Raw genomic sequence first — 15,251 nt, 5'->3', positions numbered from 1 at the left:
TAGGGTATTCAAGATCCCTTTCTCACTCTTTCTCATTTAGGGAGCTGCCAAATTCTTCTTCCCAGGTCGCACACAGGGTCTCCAGTGGTTTGTTCCTAAGGTCTCTGAGCAGTATGGGTGATGCACATGATACTGTCTAACCTTATAAGTTTCATCGGAGCAGGGGTTCCAGCTGAAGGCCCTACCTAGCTCTAACAGCCCCAAATAGGCAATACCTGCTTGACTATGTCTGCCCTTTGCTGGGGAAACCCTGGCAATGGGAGACCCTGAAGAACTAATTTAAAAAGTAGGGACCGTGCAGAAAGTAATAGTGAATCTTTTCCTTGGTAAGGAGCAATACAGGGACACCAGCCAAGGCTCAATGAGTCTGAGGATTGAAGATCAAACTGAGTTTTGCACCTTGTGACACCTGGTCTAACAGCTCAGTCAGTGTACCCAGATGTATAACCAGTGAGGGAGTATGACACTCCCAGATTGTTGCCAAGGTCCCTTTTGGGCAAACCATATTGGCTCTGTGAAATGGATCATGGATGGGAATGGTTTATGCCTTAATTCTTCTGTGATGACCTCAAGAAATATTAATTAATTGCCAAGAAACCCAAATGTGAACATGTGGTTTAAAAATGCACATGTTATGTTATGATGTGTTTCCCTTCTTACTTTCGACAAGAACTAGCAACTGATTGTGCTGGAGGCAACTAACCATTTGAGTGCTCAACAGACAAGGCCCACAATTGCCCAGCAAATAAATCATTGGGGATATTTTACAGTATAAGTAGCAAAAATCACAATTATAATTACAAAAAAGTGATTTGTGGCTGGTCCTGTAAAGGAGACATGAGGGGCCTCCTAGAACACTGAACGCGCGTCAGCAAAATCCCCTCCACTCAATGTGTCAAAGCAAAACCCTGTTCATCAAGTGAACAAACAACAAATGTGAGAGATTTCAGACCCAGCGCAACCATGTATGTATGGACGAAAGGGTACCTTAAAGGACACAACCAGCCGTGGAGTAAAAACAGAGTGTTAATGGATGTAACTTCCCAGGAGCTACATTACATTTGCACTTGAGTTGTTGGCATCTTTGTTTGTATGAGATTGATCAGCAACGCTATAGGTCGGCACTCGTCGTTGGCTACTTCTGTATGAGAATTGACAGCAGTTTAGGCCTAATAGCAGCCAGATCTTTTTCTTTGTGGCTTTTAGCACTTCTTTTTGGAAGCTGTTTTTCTAGCAGCTTACATTGTTTGCCCTCTGTTGGAGCTCTCGCTATTTCTGATATGCTGGCAGACCTCTTACTTCTTTGCACCTTACCTTCAGCTCTTTTGCATGAAACCGTTTGCCTATATGTGACTTGTTGGTAGGCCAATGGCCGGACTGGGAACTCAAAGCAGCACTGGTAGTTTTGTCGGACCGGTCCCCACCCCCGGCAAGTGTCAAGCACTGTTGCTTAACAAAACCGGCCCCAGCACTGCTGCCTTTGTTACTGGGGGGCAATATTGCAGCATCATTGCAAAATCGGCTCCCACTGCAGCACACACCAATACAAAGCACACATTGTAACAACATTGTAACAACACCACAGCAAAAATAGAACACTAGAACTCAACACAGCACACGCAAACAACACAAGACATTAACGGGAACACATTAGTGCACAACAACACAACCAACACAGTAACAGCATATTATCAAACAATATAGCAACACTACAACAGCAACACAAAGACAGAAAACATCAACAGAAACACCACCACCACACAAAAACAACAAACTCCATCGAGTGCACTAAAGTATTTTATGCATTTATATAGATATGTTTGTGGGCTCATGTATGATGACTTGTATGGATGTAACTTGTGTGATGATTTATACGGATGCACTTATGTGATAAGGTTAATTAGTGGATCTAGTGACTCGTGTGATGGAACAGGTTTGCTGCTCTTTTGTGTAGAATTATGTTAGCGGCTATTGCAGCTATGAGATTACTTTGCAGCTTTTGAATGACAAGGCAGGTTGTTTGCTTTTGTTTGGTGTGACGCCTTAGCATCTCTTCTCTGGTGAGGCTTTTGTATGATGGTGTTTGGTGTTGGATCTTGTCTGACAAGATATTTTTTAAATACACCTGAAAAAATAAGATGAGATGTTATAGTTTAAGACTAGTTTGCATGTCTTCACTGCAGGTCCTGAACGAGGCTGTGGGTGCAATGCTGTACCACACCATCACTCTAACCCGCGAGGATCTGGAAAAATTCAAAGCTCTCAGGGTGATTGTTCGGATTGGTAGTGGCTATGACAACATTGACATCAAAGCTGCAGGAGAGCTAGGTATGTTTGAAATATGCTACTCTCAACTTTTCAAGGCTTCCCATTCACCAAATATTCCACACTCTCCCACTTCATTCCTAGCTCTTCTTTTAGATTCAGAATCCCTCCTCAGTATATCTCCTCGTATTTATTTATTTATAAAGTTTTCTTACCTGGCTTGTAGTTGATCTCACACAAACGTTCAATTTCTTTTTTAACTGGACTTTCCTCTCACCCTCTTCCTCCTCCTGTTAAGTCTCTCACTCTTAGATCACACTGGGTGTTCTTCCTCTGTTCCTGCTTCCACTCTGCCCCACTCACCCTCAACTTCTTGCACCACCTGATTTTACTCCTCCATGTTCACCTTCCTGATCTTGATGGGTTTTATTGACCCCTCTTACTTTCTTGCAGCACCAGTTTTAGCAACCTTGCCTTTTGTTCTTGCCAGATAAACATCATCACCACCACATCTTTCTACCACTGTTTTTCCTCGTGTTTCCTCATACGATTCAGGCACTCTGTATGGAACCTGTCTGCTTGGACTGGCCTTGGAGAGCTGGCCCCTGGACTAAAGTCAGTAAAGAACTACAGAGTATCTTACTGCCATGCATCTAGGAAATTGGAGTGCCTCTGGTACTTGTTCCAGGGGTTCCTAGGTACTCTCCTGGAACTACAGCTTGATTTGCGATCAATTCTGCCCTCCCACAATATTGTCTAATAATGTCATTATTTCACTTGCTCAAGTAAGGTCTCCTTCTCCTTAGTAGGGGGGGGGTAGGCTTTGTTCACATTATTCCCATTTTGCCTGGTTCAGTAGTTCAGCTTGGGTAAACGCCAGATGGTCCTCAGAAGTACAAAGGAGGAGCCAACATTATCTGATGATGTCTAAATAAAATTGTGTGCATAAGCCAGTATCTAGCCCTGCCCACTATGTATTGTGTTGTATGTCATTGTATTATATTGTAATATAGCATTTCTATAGTGCTTTCTCTATCCCTTGGCAGGACCCCAAAGCTCTTCTTGATATGTTGGGGAAATCAGTGTGTTTTGCCCAAACATTCTAATCACCCCGTCACAAAACTGGAACCTGCAGGAGGCAAGTGCAATTGTAGTATTTTTATTCAATATCATGACAGGCACCGATGTCTATCTGGCTGACAAGACTGAAGCATCAGACTGGAGATGAAGAAGTGCAAAAATGAAAAGAACTATGCAACATACCTTCTTCATTTATGTAGCCAGAATCTGGAATGACATTCCCAGATGCATCAGGATCACCCCAACCTTGCTCCAATTAAGGAAACGAGCTAAAGGCACTCTACATCTTGATGCAGTAACTGTCCACTTTCGCTTCTATAAACGAGCTACCTCTCCACTCACGTGTTGACTGTGTCTTTACCTTGGACTGCGTACCGCATGTTGCTGCCTTTCAGCTAGGTTTGTTCTATAAAAAGACCACATTTACACACATACATATATGCATACATTTAGTGTCATGCACCAGGCAGGGGCGCACCCTCCTCTACAAAGACAGCATGTATTTCAAATGGTCCAGCGTTGTAGAGTGGAAAATATAAGCCTGCATGTACAAGTGAGGAATACTGCAATACATTGGCTAATTCTTGTCAAACACAAGAGGCACCTTCTAAACAACAGTTGGCTAACTTAAACAGGTGGACATGGATCAACAACAATCATGCTGTCTGCAGGACAGTCAACGGGCTCACTTGGTCCCATATTGTGCCTTTGTCCACCTTCTGCTGACCTTATATTGACTGAGTGTATATTTCAAATTTGGTAAATATAAGTTCACTATGAATTAATGAACCTTCCTTGTAAAAAGTGGAAAGCAATGTGGTTGATTGCGAGCTAAACTCTGCTCCTTCCTATGTGTGGTTCTTCATAAAATAAGACATGCAGATAGAAGTTTGCTCTTTTGTTTTTCCTTTTTTTTTTTTTTTGAAGTGCGCCCTTTTTTTGGTGCCCTTGATCCGAATCGTGCAAGAAAACAGTCTTAAGAGTTACATAGAGAGGAATATGTTAACTTGGGCAGTTTGCCTTTGGCCTTTCATGAGGTTTTAGGAATGTTTACAACATTTATGAATGCATGGCATTGAGTCTGCAGCGGATAAATGCCTGGCTCAACCTCTTTAGGGCCGAGACACATTCAGGGCCCAGGATAGTTAGTGGTAATCTTCATTTCAGATTTCGCTTATGGAAAGGGGCGACCAATCGGTCCCCCCGAACGTATGGTGGAGTACCACGATCCCCCCGGGAAGCCATCTTGGGCGGGAGGCGAGTCTCGGCTGGTATGCCCGAAGCGGCGTAGCCGGGGCGCGCCTTTTTCCCGCCCTAGAGTGGGCTGGCCTAGACACCAACGCGGACGGCCACGCCTTCGGAGGCAGGCGGGGGCGGGTTCACGCCCACCCTGAAGACGGATAAAAGGAGCGGAAGCCAAGAAAGCATCCTCTTGTTCCTGTGCTCTGAAGCTGCACCTCCCCGCTGCACGTGAGCTCAAGACGGAACGAAGAGCAATTTTGAGCGTTGTAATCCCTCTTTTTGTCTTACAGATATCCCGTCTAAGAATGCCCAAGAAGGTCGGAAAGCGGGTCGGTACCGAGGAGATGCTCCGCATACTCATGAAGGAGATAGCCGATCTGAAGAGAAAGGTTGAGGCTAAGGACGGGGAGGGAGGACCGAAACGGCCTTTACAGGGAACAATTCCCGGTGGAAAAAGCAAGAGGCCCAGAAGGGGAGCACTTGGGGGGGAGACCCCGGTTCCCGAAGCCCCACGAGAGGAGCCAACCCCGGCGCCGAAGGAGGGGAATCCAATCCCGGTGGTGGTCACCTCTGCGAACAGGGAGGATATGCCCCCTGAGTTAGCGGCACAATTGGCAGCGTGGTTGGGAAACGAAAGCGAGGGCGCCACGGCTGACGACGCCCGGGCAGTGATGAGGCAACTGCGGGAATCTAGGGAGGCTGCGAAGACGCCATCTTCTGTTCCCCCACAGGTCCCGGCGGTTGGAAGTACAGCAGGCCCAAGTTCGGCGACAAGCGTGGGGTCTACTTCAGGTAAGCGGCCAGTGCCGATTGCGGGAGGGGAGTCTGCACCTTCTCGAAAGGAGAAGATTGCCCAGCACGTCCCACTAGAAGTCAAGGAATTGATTTGGGCGGATAAATATGTAAACATGTTTTCATTGCTTACCGACCATTATGAGATCGAGCATGTAAAGAGTCAAAAGGAGCTCATGCATCCGAGTGTTTGGCGCGCAAAAATGGCCGCCTTTAAGGTCGACGAGACCATTGGTACTTGGGGCAGAGCGTGGGGAATTTTTACTTCCATCATGGGGGGCGCAGGCCTGAGTTGTTGACCGAGTTACCCATTTATCAGTCACGTATTATGGAGTATTCTGTGGCATATGGGGGCAATCAGTGGTTCTGCTATGATAATCTGTTTAGAAAAGCTAAAGAACACAACCCGTTGTTGTCTTGGGACTGTTACGACTCTGTGTCTTGGCAAAAAATGGAGAGTACAGGGATGTTGAAGGTGCCATTAGTGGGGGGTAGCGGGGGGGAATCCTCCCGGCAAAACTCTGGGACGCCCTTTCGGACGGGTGCAGGTAACGAGTTCCACACGAAGCCGAGTGGCAACACAGGTAAAAGGGGCATCTGTTGGAATTTTAACAAGGGCAAATGTACCAGGCCTCAGGGGTCATGCAAATTCAGACATGAGTGTGGGGGGTGCGGGCAGCCATCCCATCCTGAGTCCATGTGCAGAGCCAAAACGGGTGATAACGGTGGTAAGGGAAGCGCCAAACAGGTCTAATATAGTCCGAGGGGTGCCTTTACCGACCCCGATTGATACCATGGCAATGATCCCTTGGCTCAGCTAATACCCAGATCATGCTTCCGCTGGGGTGTTACGGAACGGGTTTTCATGTGGTTTCCGCATCCCAGTGGGGGATTTTCAGGGGGTACCGGACTGTAAGAATCAAATGTCGGTCTTACAGCATACGGCAGTGGTGCAGGTAAAAATTGGGAAAGAGGTGACTCGAGGTCGTGTCGCCGGTCCATTCGATTTGCCACCAGTTGCTAATTTTGTGTGTTCTCCTCTAGGGGTGGTTCCCAAGAAGGACCCGGGTGAGTTTCGGCTGATACATAATTTGTCAGCCCCACGTGGTCTTTCCGTGAATGACGCGATAGACCCGGAAGTATGTTCGGTGCGGTACGCATCTTTCGATGAGGCCGTTGCCATGTTGAATCGCCTGGGGCCCGGGACGCTGATGGCCAAATCAGACATTGAGTCAGCGTTCCGGTTGCTCCCGGTACACCCAGACGATCAGCGTCTCCTTGGCTTTCGGTTTCAGGGTCGCTATTACATGGATAAATGTATGCCAATGGGGTGCTCGATTTCATGTGCCTATTTCGAGAAATTCAGTTGTTTTCTGCAGTGGGTATTCACGAGGAAGACAGGTCTTCAACATGTTAGGCATTATCTCGATGACTTTCTGTTTCTGGGGGCAGCCGGGGATTCTGAGTGTGGACAGGCCTTACATGAATGTTGTGTCCTAATGAATCAATTCGGTGTGCCATTGGCGCCAGGTAAGACGGTGGGTCCCTCGACCTCGATCGAGTTTCTGGGAATCGAGCTCGACTCGGTGGAAGGTTGTTTTCGATTACCTAAAGAAAAAGTGTTAAAATTCAGGTTATCCCTTGAGGCGTGTATTCGTGCAACGAAAGTGAACCTGCATCAATTGCAACAGGTGGTGGGTCAGTTGAATTTTGCCCTAAGAGTAATGCCGATGGCGCGCCCCTTTTCCCGCTCGATTGCACAGTCCATGGTTGGCTTGAAGGAAGGACATCATCGTACGAGACTCTCGGCAGAGGTTCGCCAGGACATGCGCATTTGGATTGCATTCCTGGCGGACTTCAATGGTCGAATTGTCTGGAATAAACCAGCAGTGTCTTCCGAGGAGTTGGGGCTATGGACAGACTCGGCGGGGAGTATGGGTTTTGGCGCCATATTGGGTACACAATGGTCGGCTCAAAAATGGCCGTCATGGTGGCATGAGTGCGGGTTGACGAGTAACATTGCTTTTCTCGAACTGTTCCCTATTCTGGTGGCCTTGAAAACATGGCCAGAAGGGTTTAGGGATCACTCTGTGGTGGTCTGGTCTGATAACATGACCGTGGTTGAGTGTATCAATAGTCAGGCAGCACGTTGCAAACTGATTTTGAGACTGCTCAAGGAAATTGTGTTGTTGTGTATGCAACTGAATGTACTGTTTAGGGCGCGACACGTGCCGGGGGTGATGAACCAAGCGGCTGATGCGCTCTCTCGTTTCCGTATGCAGGCCTTCTGGGGTTTTCTGCCCACAGCGGACCCGGTGGCGGCACCCTTTCCCGAAGCTCTCTGGTCTCTCGGTGCCCCGAACTACAAGACCTCGTGGGAGAGAGTTTAGCACCCAGGACGAGGAAGGCATATGAAGGGGCGTTCCGTTCCTATTGGGCCTTTTTGGGTACTGCCGGGAGGGAGCTTTGGGGTCTGGAAGAGTGTGTAGTGAGATTCCTGCTCTCTTTACGTCACGCAGGCAAGTCAGTAGCTACGGCCCAGAGGCATCGGGCCGCCATTTCCTTCATGGCAAGGGCTCATGGGATCCAGGACCCGACAGCGTCTTTCGTTGTGCAGAAAGCGCTACGTGGGTGGCAACGCCTTGAGGGTCGCAGAGTAGACGATAGGCACCCGATAGGTCTGGATAGGTTGGCCCTGTTATTTTCCGTGCTACCGGTAACATGTTCATCCCAGTACAAAGCAGTGTTGTTCAGAGCCGCATTTGCATTAGCATTCCATGGGGCTATGCGGGTAAGCGAATTAGTGGCAAAGAACAAGCGGGATACGATGGGGGGACTGTGCCGGGAACACATTCAGGTCAGGGAGGAGACGATGACGGTCTCGTTTGTTAGGCCCAAATCCGATCAGGATGCAATCGGGGACTGCGTAATCATCCAGAGGATCCCCGGGTCTGCCATGTGCCCTGTTGGGTGCGTAGAGGAATATTTAGCGCAGAGGGTGGCAGCATGGGGGGGGACCTTGTTAAGACACGCTGACGCCACCCCACTGACGAGGTTTCAGTTTCAGCGGGTGCTTGCGATGTCGATTTCTGCCGCGGGCTTGAACCCCGGCGACTTTGGGACACATTCCTTTCGGATAGGGGCTGCTACGGAAGCTACAGCCAGGGGTCTGAATGTTGAACAAGTAAAACGTGTGGGGCGTTGGTCCTCGAACTGTTATAAGAGGTATGTGCGGTTGCACATGTTGTGAAGCTGTAATGATGTACTCACGCTTCTTGTTTTTGTTTGGTTTTCAGTTGCGCAAGCCTACGAGGCGGGGCGGACTGTCCAGTCGACTCGACACCGGGGGGCCAGCGGTCAGACATTACCGGCTGTGAAAAAGGAGGTGTGGGTCGTTGGCCACTCATACGTGAGGCGTGCCGCGGACGTATTCAAAGCAGGTGACATGATTCACGTGGCTGGGGAATACGGGTACAGTGTGTCCTTCTACGGAAAGGGCGGGCTCTGTATTGACCAGTTTCGATCATTTTTCGAGGGTTTGTTAGGGCGGACAAGGTCACCGCCGTCTGTAGTCATAGTACATCTTGGGGGCAATGATTTGGTGACCACTGGTAGACGACTTCTTCTTGAGGCGATGCTTTCCACGGTAAGTTGGTTGGCGAGAAGAGTTCCAGGGTGCACAATTGCATGGTCCCATATGATCCCACGGAAAGTGTGGCGGGGGGCTATTTCTGTTTCTGCTGTGAATCATTTAGTAAGGAAAATTAATAATAAAGTGAGTAGACTGTTCCGTTCCAGTACACTGCATTCTATTTCGCATGGTTGTATTAAAGGGGACAGTATGTATTCGGGGGATGGTGTTCATTTGTCCCGGATGGGGAATGAGTTACTCATAGGAGACCTGATAGCCTGGCTAAAGACTTTATGAAATGACCTTTAGGCAGGAGTGTTGTGGGGGGTCCGGATAGCCGGTCAACTATCCGGCCTGTGGCGGTAAGGTCATGATCGGTGAGCAGTAATTCGAAGATCCCTATGAGGGGGCGTCACCCATTACGGATGGGAGCGCGAGGGGGAGGTGGCCAATTGGCCCCTCAACGGGGAGGCGGTCCTGTCTAAGGAGAGGCCGCCGGAAGGAAAGGAAAGGTGGTCAAGGCCCCTTCCTGGATAGGAGGGGCTACGGCCCCTCCTGGGGAATTTCCCGGGGCCAGGACATCTGCGACGGCAGATGGGTAAGTTGTGTGGGGTGCGGGAGGGGGTTTACGCTACCTTTTTAGACACCTCACACGAGTCCTCGAACGACCGTTAAATGGCGTCGAGTTTATTGGGGCCCCCGTCAAGTACAAAGGGAAATTGGTAGATGCACTTGAGGTACGCCTCGGTGCGGTCGCTCCTCTCACAAGTGAGGGGGGTAGTTCTGGTTTAGGGATCTGACACCGGTTACGACCTTGCCGTTGGCCCTTAAACGTTAGGATGTACAATTTCAAGTCAAATGTTTTGTAGGATGTTAGTTCGGCTAGGAGAACCTTTGTATTAGAGATCTGTTAAGGTTAGCCAAACATCGTAATGTGGAAATGAAATTGTACATTATATGAAACTGTTATTTTAATGTTTTCTTTTTGTTTCATATTTTAATAAATACGGCCGGGAAGGGTGACTCCCTTCCCGCCTTCCAAAAGTTCAAGAACTGTTTCCGGTTTCCCAATTTTTGGGGATTGTGTTGAGAGGGGGTGGCGGGTATCTCGGCCATATGGAAAGGGGCGACCAATCGGTCCCCCCGAACGTATGGTGGAGTACCACGATCCCCCCGGGAAGCCATCTTGGGCGGGAGGCGAGTCTCGGCTGGTATGCCCGAAGCGGCGTAGCCGGGGCGCGCCTTTTTCCCGCCCTAGAGTGGGCTGGCCTAGACACCAACGCGGACGGCCACACCTTCGGAGGCAGGCGGGGGCGGGTTCACGCCCACCCTGAAGACGGATAAAAGGAGCGGAAGCCAAGAAAGCATCCTCTTGTTCCTGTGCTCTGAAGCTGCACCTCCCCGCTGCACGTGAGCTCAAGACGGAACGAAGAGCAATTTTGACCCACCCACCAGCCCCTGAGGACAGCAATTCGTTGTGAATACAGTTGATATAGTATCTGTTTGTTTTCTCTGTTTTCTTACAGGTTGTGTTGATTGTCGTGAAATTTCTTAAAGATGCAATAAAGATTGGTTATTTTTCAGTATGTTTTCCAAATAAAGTAATTTCGAACAAGGATTGATCAGTATTTACGCTTGATAATAAATGTTGTTTTGGTTTGTAAATCTGAGTAACTTAGGTAGAACTGTCGTATTTATTTTGGTCGGGCGGTAAGGTCGTGATCGGTGAGCAGTAATTCGAAGATCCCTATGAGGGGGCGTCACCCATTACGGATGGGAGCGCGAGGGGGAGGTGGCCAATTGGCCCCTCAACGGGGAGGCGGTCCTGTCTAAGGAGAGGCCGCCGGAAGGAAAGGAAAGGTGGTCAAGTCCCCTTCCTGGATAGGAGGGGCTATGGCCCCTCCTGGGGAATTTCCCGGGGCCAGGACATCTGCGACGGCAGATGGGTAAGTTGTGTGGGGTGCGGGAGGGGGTTTACGCTACCTTTTTAGACACCTCACACGAGTCCTCGAACGACCGTTAAATGGCGTCGAGTTTATTGGGGCCCCCGTCAAGTACAAAGGGAAATTGGTAGATGCACTTGAGGTACGCCTCGGTGCGGTCGCTCCTCTCACAAGTGAGGGGGTAGTTCTGGTTTAGGGATCTGACACCGGTTACGACCTTGCCGTTGGCCCTTAAACGTTAGGATGTACAATTTCAAGTCAAATGTTTTGTAGGATGTTAGTTCGGCTAGGAGAACCTTTGTATTAGAGATCTGTTAAGGTTAGCCAAACATCGTAATGTGGAAATGAAATTGTACATTATATGAAACTGTTATTTTAATGTTTTCTTTTTGTTTCATATTTTAATAAATACGGCCGGGAAGGGTGACTCCCTTCCCGCCTTCCAAAAGTTCAAGAACTGTTTCCGGTTTCCCAATTTTTGGGGATTGTGTTGAGAGGGGGTGGCGGGTATCTCGGCCATATGAGAAGAGTCCACCTCTGATGAGGCAAATTGGTATTTTGCTACCTAATCAAATCATTAAAGGAAAGAATACACCCTAAGCATCATCCTATCTCCAGAAGGGTTAATAAAGATCCCCCTCTTTCATAGTGCTCCCTGTGCAATTATCACAACTCAAAGAGATCCACAGCTGAAGCATTCAACTGGTAAATTGAGATTTCACAGATAGACATGAGAGTATAGTGTCAGTGGATAACTCAGAAGAATCTCAGTGGCTTCAAGATCTCCCAAGTGCCTGGTTATGGGGCACACTTAATGTCACATCCACCAACCTTACCTTGACCCCCTTCTGAAGGAACTGCAAAACCAAAATAACATCACGGTCCCAAGGCCGGGTCACAGCTATGAAACTAGACCTTGATCAATGGCCAGTTATTAAGCTCAAACCTCTTTTTACTCAACATCAAGGCCAACAGGTGCAGCTGGTAACCCGACTGAGCCAAGATAACAAAATGCTTGAGAGACTGCGGAGAACCATTTCTGGTCTGCAGCTGTTCGGCAAAGGAGCTGTTCCCATCTCATGTTCTGCCAAAAAGAAGCCATCGCTATGGCCTCACTTTGATTTTCTCTCAAACCTCCTCCCTCTCTACCCACCTCTTAACCAATCAGATAAGAACTGGAATTAAGAGAAATGACGGAGGAGGACAGGTCAACAGAGACCCATTTATGGGCCAGTCACCCAAGAGAGAATGAGAGTTGTCACTCTCTACCAAGTCAATCTCATGCTATTCACGCTCCAGTCTCTCGTCTCCCATGTGAAACTGCCGGATGTACCATGTTACAACGCATACCATTACAACTACCTACTATTACAACGCGACCATTACAACGCATACCATTACAACGCATAGCGCTTTGAGGTGCTGGATAGTGGTAAGTATAATTTACTATTCTAACTCCAGTCCCCGTGGACACTAGGGAAGGTGTTGGATAGTAAATTATACTTATTCCCTATCCTAGAGCGCCCCCCAGCGCAATGCGTTGTAATGGTATGCGTTGTAAAAGTTGCGTTGTAATAGTAGGTAGTTGTAAAAGTTGCGTTGTAACAGGTGTATACCGAAACTGCCTAATAGTCAGAATGTAAGAACTGACCACAAGGGCCATTGGTCTCAAGCTATCAGACAAACAGTTAAAAATGAATGGCACCTGAATTTCGATTTTAGCTAGTAACAAAATATAGCCCTCACCCTCCCGGTGATTGTGTATAAAGATTAAAAATGTACCAAATATTGAGCAATGTAGACATAATATGTTCATTCTTTAAATACTTCGTCAAGGAGCGAAAAAGCAAAGGTTTAACCACTGCAGAGTCTCCGAAGCAGGTCAATATTGGTGTGGTGATAAGGGATGAAAGATTAAAGTACAGGGTGTGAGTGGAAAAGAAGCAGGAGGGGGTTCCAATCTGTGATAAGGGTGCAGAAGGCTTCCAGTACAAAAGCTCTGGTAGTCCATACACAGGGATTCTAGCCCACTCCAAGACAGCACATCAACTGGGAAATTAAAGGAGCCCTTCAGCGAATCATGTGTTTGTTGCACTAGTATGTGTGATATATCTTCTCAAGGGAGTGTTCCATGGCAGAAAGAGTTGACACGCTGTGGGGCAGCTTTTGATTAAATGTTCCTTCACTTGGAACTGCTGATTAGAAAATCTCTAGGAGTTAAGCACTTTGTTATCCTCTATTTTATGGATCATTCTACACATTGGGATTTAACAGCCATTGGTAACTACAGCTTCCTTTGGACCACAAGCAATCACACAATCTGGGCAGTTTTAAGGTAGGTCTGCCTTTAAGGGAATGTTATATGTTAATATGAGGCATTATAAGTTAATGGCATGGAGGTTCTTATGTATTTTGTAGAAGCAAAGAACTGCAGAATAACATTGGTGTAGGTTAAAAGGTCAGAGGACAGTTGCACAGTTAAGCCAGGCCTAAAACTCCACGTAGGTTAATGATTGCACTCTTCCCATCTGTGCTGCTCCCAGAGAAAAACGCTGTAAATGGCCTAGTTATATAAGACACTTTAATAGCATCACAATGTCATGTGTGTGCCCCTGAAAGTTCAAGCTCAGGGAGCTGGATAAATAAAATAATCTGAGCTGTGTGGAGGGAAAGCACTTTTTTGTGGAAGCACAAAACTTCTATTTAGTCAAGACATGTACTCATGGCTCCCAACATGTGGGCAAAGCCAAAGCCCCTCACCTGGTTATTCGCACATAATTGTCTGACGACAGCTGCGCTGTAAAGTCAGACCCTAAAAAACTGAAAGTCCACCTGTTCAGTAAGAACTGGTTATGTTGCTGATTAGCAACTGCGAGCAGCTTTTGGCTTTGGCTCTTTATGAGTGTTATTGAACTGGGGCGTCCTGCCTGGTGGATTAAGGCACCCTCTTTGATAGATAAAGCTTGGATGTGCCCTGGGGAACCTCTAGAATAGACCTACACCTAAAGTACTTTATGGTATTATAGATGTAAGTATGCATCACAGTTGGCCTCACAGCTACACAACAATTATGCAACATCTACATAACACAGGACGAACACTGTCAAGAACAATAATGACTTCTGTTGGGGGTGGGCAAAAATAATTTAATGAAGAAGGACCCTAAGCCCCTCCCACCACAAGTAATACATGTTCAAAAGCTTGTGCCCCCCAAGCCTTAAATCCGCTATTATGAATTGTCATCTCCTTGTAGCATGATGGGCAGAGAACACCCTCAGCAGTGATAGGGGAACACTTTTGGCTCACCCAGGTCAACATGGGAAAGTCAGCAGAAGATAGAGAAATTCCAGTGCAGCCAAAGATTGTCTAGGGTTCGGGGGTTGAACACAAAGGGCGGGCCAAGCAAGGCAGTCTAGAGCAGCAACCATTAACATTTGTTGTTCATTGAGACAACATCTATCAGAGATATTGGTGTCTGCCATCTGTGTGCACAACACTAACATGAAGTTTTGCTCCCTTTAGGGCCAGTCTTTGGTGAACAACAGACCAAATATTTCTTGATGTAGAGCAATGTACTTCTTGGAAACTAATAGGAAGGGGATGCTGGTGAATACATACCTTCACTAGAAGACATGAGAGAGCTGGGTATGGCTGGAAGAGAAAGCAGTAGCCCAAATAATTGTGTAGAGATTAAGTAGTGGTCTGTATAGAGAACTCAGAAGATCTTACATGTCTTTGTGGGATTAGGAGATAATTGGCATACATCAAAAGGAGCAATGAAGGGTAACCAGGTGACCCCAGCAAGGAAACCGTTTAATCTTTCTATGGCCATTTGAAGACATATGGAGAACTGATGAGGCTTTAAACTACTTCCTGGGGAATCTGTAAATAGATGCTTTGGAGCTCCATCTCCTGTATCGGTTGTGTTGTCCATTGAAGAACAAAGAGTGCTTTTTGCAGTCTTCATCTCCATCTCAAAATGTTCAGAGTCAAAAGAACGCTATTTCCTGAGACATCATATAGAGTTTGATATTTTGACGGTAAAGCTGTCATTTTACTTATTGGTATTTTAAAATATATCATTTTACATTGCATACTTGCCTTTTTTAAATTATGAATCAAAATGGATTCTCTTGGCATGTTTGAGGCAGTTCACAGACTCTATGGCCCGGATCATCAAGGTAGTCAATCCATCATTCAATAGCATTGTTTAATTACAGCTGCACGTGTATCCATAGATCTACTAGGGCCAAGCAGGATCCTGGTGAGCAGGTTATTCCTCCTACTTCACAACACAA

The 15,251-nt window shown here is 47.2% G+C and overlaps 1 protein-coding gene across 2 annotated transcripts in view; it reads left to right on the top strand.

Annotated features, from left to right (window-relative positions):
* Positions 1-15,251, top strand: part of CTBP2 (C-terminal binding protein 2) — a 161,682-nt gene that overhangs the window by 72,676 nt on the left and 73,755 nt on the right. For both annotated transcript variants that reach the window (XM_086923007.1, XM_086923009.1), the window contains exon 3: positions 2,184-2,328. In XM_086923007.1, coding sequence (XP_086779133.1) covers positions 2,184-2,328 — 145 coding nt within the window. The remainder of the gene's footprint in view (positions 1-2,183; positions 2,329-15,251) is intronic.

The sequence above is a fragment of the Lissotriton vulgaris genome, chromosome 5 (assembly GCF_964263255.1).
Source record: "Lissotriton vulgaris chromosome 5, aLisVul1.2, whole genome shotgun sequence".
NCBI lineage: Eukaryota > Metazoa > Chordata > Amphibia > Caudata > Salamandridae > Lissotriton > Lissotriton vulgaris.
Note: the sequence above shows the minus strand (reverse complement) of the source record. Positions and strands in the feature narration are given on the sequence as shown.